At 40.9% G+C, this 4,226-nt stretch overlaps 1 protein-coding gene across 1 annotated transcript in view; it reads left to right on the top strand.

Moving 5' to 3' along the window:
• Positions 1-2,714: 2,714 nt before the first annotated feature.
• atp2a1l (ATPase sarcoplasmic/endoplasmic reticulum Ca2+ transporting 1, like) overlaps positions 2,715-4,226 on the top strand; it is a 15,291-nt gene continuing 13,779 nt past the window's right edge. Inside the window, exons 1-3 of the mRNA XM_066663490.1 lie at positions 2,715-2,832; positions 3,803-3,820; positions 4,070-4,152. Coding sequence (XP_066519587.1) covers positions 2,715-2,832; positions 3,803-3,820; positions 4,070-4,152 — 219 coding nt within the window. The remainder of the gene's footprint in view (positions 2,833-3,802; positions 3,821-4,069; positions 4,153-4,226) is intronic.

The following is a 4,226-nucleotide window of genomic DNA, read 5'->3' as shown; positions in this document are numbered from 1 at the left end:
AGCCGGTGATTGAATTACTCTTAGTAATAAAAGTGCAAAAACAGAACGCCACAGAAGAACAGCTTTGGTTCTCCCAAGAGCATTTCAATAAATGGTTAAGAAATGTGAAGATCTTTTTTAAAAGTTAAGGATGGCAATAATACCTCTGCATAATTTGATAAGTTAAGATAAGTTTTGCATAAGTCAAAAACCATTTGGAAAGCATTATTAAGGCAAGGCAAGTTTATTTATATAGCACCCCACATACACCATGGTCATTTAAAGTGCTTTACATGTGGAAAAAATAACAGATGTGAGTGAAAAGAAAAAAAAACAAATGTCTTTAAAATGAACAGATAAACATGATTATAAAAAGGGTTCAAACTAAGAATAACCATTGTAACATTCTTGAGATCTACTGCCTCAAAAGTCATCTGCAGGGATACCTAACATTTTTTAAGAATTAAAAATTAAATTAAAATATAATTAAAAAACTTAAAGGGACACTAGGTAAGATTTGGTATTTTTGCTCAATGGTCTCCCCTACAGTTACAGAGCTATCTTTTACACTACCAGTTTGCTCTGACAGATTGATTTGTGTAGACTGAAGTAAACCTTATGTCCTTAGTTTATTGTTACTAGCATGTTCATATCTACATTCAAATATTGACATATGTTTAATAGTGCAGAATCAGGAGTAGAGTGAACCAATGATTAAAATATTTTGTGGAGTTTGAAAATCAAGAAAAAACACATATTCTGTGGAGACTAGTATAAATGTTAATTGTAGTAGCTCGCTAACTTTACCTTAGTGTACAGTTTACAAAGTGATTATTATAATTATTTATTCATTTTCTGTAAGCGCTTATTCAGTTCTGGGTTGCGGTGGGTCTGGAGCCTACCCGGAATCACTGGGCACAAGGTGGGAACACATTCTGGAGGGGATGCCAGTCCTTCACAGGGTGACACAGTCACACCTATGGACATTTTGTTTGAGTAGCTAATCCACCTACCAACGTGTGTTTTTGGACTGTAGGAGGAAACCGGAGCACCCAGAGGAAACCCACGCAGGGAGAACACACCACACTCCTCACAGACAGTCACCCAGAGGAAACCCACGCTGACACAGAGAGAACACACCACACTCCTCACAGACAGTCACCTGGAGGAAACCCATGCAGACACAGGGAGAACACACCACACTCCTCACAGACAGTCACGCGGAGGAAACCCACGCAGACACAGGGAGAACACACCACTCTCCTCACAGACAGTCACCTGGAGCGGGACTTGAACCCACAACCTCCAGGTCCCTGGAGCTGTGTGACTGTGACACTACTTACACTACATTTTCTTCACCTGAAAGAGGAAAGAATTCATTTCAGATGCAGAGAACACCCTCAAGCCCATTAGGTCCTGTTGGTAAATTTGTAGCAGAAGCCTAAACCAGTAAATGTAAATGGACAAATTTTACATGCAGTTTTGTGAATTCATATATGCATTCATGTGACTTCATATCTACTATTGTTACACCCTCATGTGGGAGCTAAAGAAGGAAGAATCACTTATCTTTACAAGCTCCTAGTGCATGCTTGATCACTAGTAAAGAATACAAATTTCTCACTGTTCCAGCTCGCTATGTGTTAAACAAGCAAATGCTATGTATAAGTAATGTATATGTGCAAGTGCTAGCCACTCAGGTGTCGATGTCTGCATTAGCTGCTGTAGAACCATCTTAAAGCTTTGGTGTGTCTCTTCTTATTTTTCTCCCTGTCCCTTCAGCGTAAAAAAATAGAAATAAAACATGATCCTCCTCTTCCTTATGTAGGCTCCCATATCAAGTGACACTTCAGTTTGCTTTCCCTGTACAATCTCTCCTCTGTTCATTTTCTCCACCTCTGTATCTTATTCCAAGCAAATTCACTTCTCTTTCTTTCCCTAATTATATAAACAACTCTAGGTACTTCTCAGTACCTCAGCATTTGCATATACTGTAGCATTAGTAAACACATAATGAAGCTACTTTCCTCTTGCAGAGCTACTAAGTACTAATACCTTCACTACACGCTGAACCGTACTGGATATAATCTATCCTATTTTAGTACTTTTATTAAGGATTTCTATATTTCCAAGCCCCACATCAAGTATTAAATGGAGATTCAGACACCGCTTTATCCCAGCCTCCTTCACTCTCACTCTTCCCCTTTGCCCTCCTCAGCAGAGGCCAGTTGATCCATCACTCATGTGCCCCCCTTTACCCTTCTTCTGTCTCACTCTCTCACCTTCTCTTCTCTCCTTATTCCACTGACCATGCATGTTCCAAAAACAGCTCTCCCTTTCATTTCAGCACAACCCTCTACATGCCTTGCCCACCCCCATGACCCCCAGACCCCTCAAGGTTCCTGTCCAAGTCTGACTCCCCAAGCCTTGAGAACCCCCACAATGTGCCATAGCCCCACCCTGCCAAACCATACACAACAAGCTGGAATTCAGGGGTGTGGCCATGGCCTGTGTGGACCAATGAGACGGATGGCGGCAGTATAAGATTCTGCATCTGTGTGAGTTTGTTCGCTCTTTCTGTCAGTCCAGCACTCCTGCAAGGAGGGGGTCAAAGTAAAACGGGGACAGACATCTTGGTACAGAGGGCGACAAAGAAAATACGAAAACATAAAGCACGGATAGACACCTTCGGCTTAAGCCTATTTCACTCCTGAAGATCCTTCAGCCCTAACAGGATGGAGGACGCACACACCAAGACCCCCGAGGAAGTTATTGCCTTCTTCGGGGTCCACGAGACCAGTGGTCTAACCCCAGACCAAGTCAAGAAGAACCTGGCCAAGTATGGCTTCAATGGTGAGAGCAAAAGCATGCCGTGGGGAGCGGGACATGGGTGGAGAATCTGGGCAAAGAAGGAACTAAAATGGCTTTCAACCAGCAGTTTGCAAAAGTTGGCATCGGATTTGACTGATGCAGACTTGAGTTCCACTTAAGACAAATTTTAAAATTAGAAAGCATCTTCTTGCAAGTGTTTGATGCTTTGAGTTGGATCCACTGGTGGCGCAGGAGTTGCACAGCTGCTTTTGATCCAACAGTGATAAATGGTTGACGAGACCTTGGGTGATACTTGAAGTGACATCAACAGGTTCTGCAGTAGAAGTTGAGAAGCAGTGCTTTAAAATAGCCCCAGGCCTAAGGAAAAGAAGACAGGTGATGGTGCAAGGGGCCTAGCTTAGTGATTTGAGAAGACTTAGTGTTTAAGTGGTATTTCGCGTGGGTGGGGGGTTGTATGGATCTTAGAGGACCACTGGTCTGTGCACTGAGAAATATGACAGACACTGCAAAGCTGTGATGTCCCAAAACAGGACAAGACTGATCTTCAGTGAAATAATGTTATGGGTTACATATTTTACAACCAGTGTTATCTGATATTAACACTGGTTGTTTGTGGTCACTGTGGTGATGCTAAATGCTGTGCTAGTAGTAAGGCATGCAAAAAAAATTCATTCAGATTGTTGACTTCTCTTAATAAGTTAGAAGGGACAATCAAACAACAAAAATAACACACATTTTTCCTGTTCCAAACTAGGCTCAATTGTCAAAATTATTAATTAAATTTCTGAAGTTATTTCTGGAGTGGTGTCATTGTATTAAGGCCCATATTTCTGAAAAATGTTACAGGCAGATTTTGAGATCAATGGTTGTTTTTACTGTAGTCACAGTTTCCTTGAAAGACATACAAACAAATAACATTAATATGCTATCAATATTTTCTTCTTCTTTTCTCTTTCTCCTGCTCACCTCATCTCTATGTTGTGCCTTTCAGAGCTGCCAGCTGAGGAAGGTGGGTATACATTTTTGAAAAGTTTTGATATGGTATGGTGGTATACAAATTGCTGTATTTCTGTGAATAATCATCTATGATGTTTAGATGTATATATATATTTACATATAACAATATAACAGTTAGCTATTGCTTTGGCCTTAATTATTCAGGTTTGTTCCATTGTGCAAGTGTATGAACCCTACTGACTGATGCAAATCTGTATATTTATTGATCATGACTTTTAACGGCTTGCCCAAACTCTTAAAGGAAAGTCCATTTGGGAGCTGGTGATTGAGCAGTTTGAGGACCTGTTGGTCAGAATCTTGCTGCTCGCTGCCTGCATCTCTTTCGTAAGTAAAAGCTGCAAAATCTCTGTCCTTTCAGAGTTGCTTGGTCGTGTGTAATCAAGAAACAACTATGACAC

The sequence above is a fragment of the Hoplias malabaricus genome, chromosome 3, assembly GCF_029633855.1.
Source record: "Hoplias malabaricus isolate fHopMal1 chromosome 3, fHopMal1.hap1, whole genome shotgun sequence".
NCBI classification, from domain to species: Eukaryota; Metazoa; Chordata; class Actinopteri; order Characiformes; family Erythrinidae; genus Hoplias; species Hoplias malabaricus.
The sequence above is the reverse complement of the archived record's forward strand: the minus strand, read 5'-3'. Positions and strand labels throughout refer to the sequence as shown.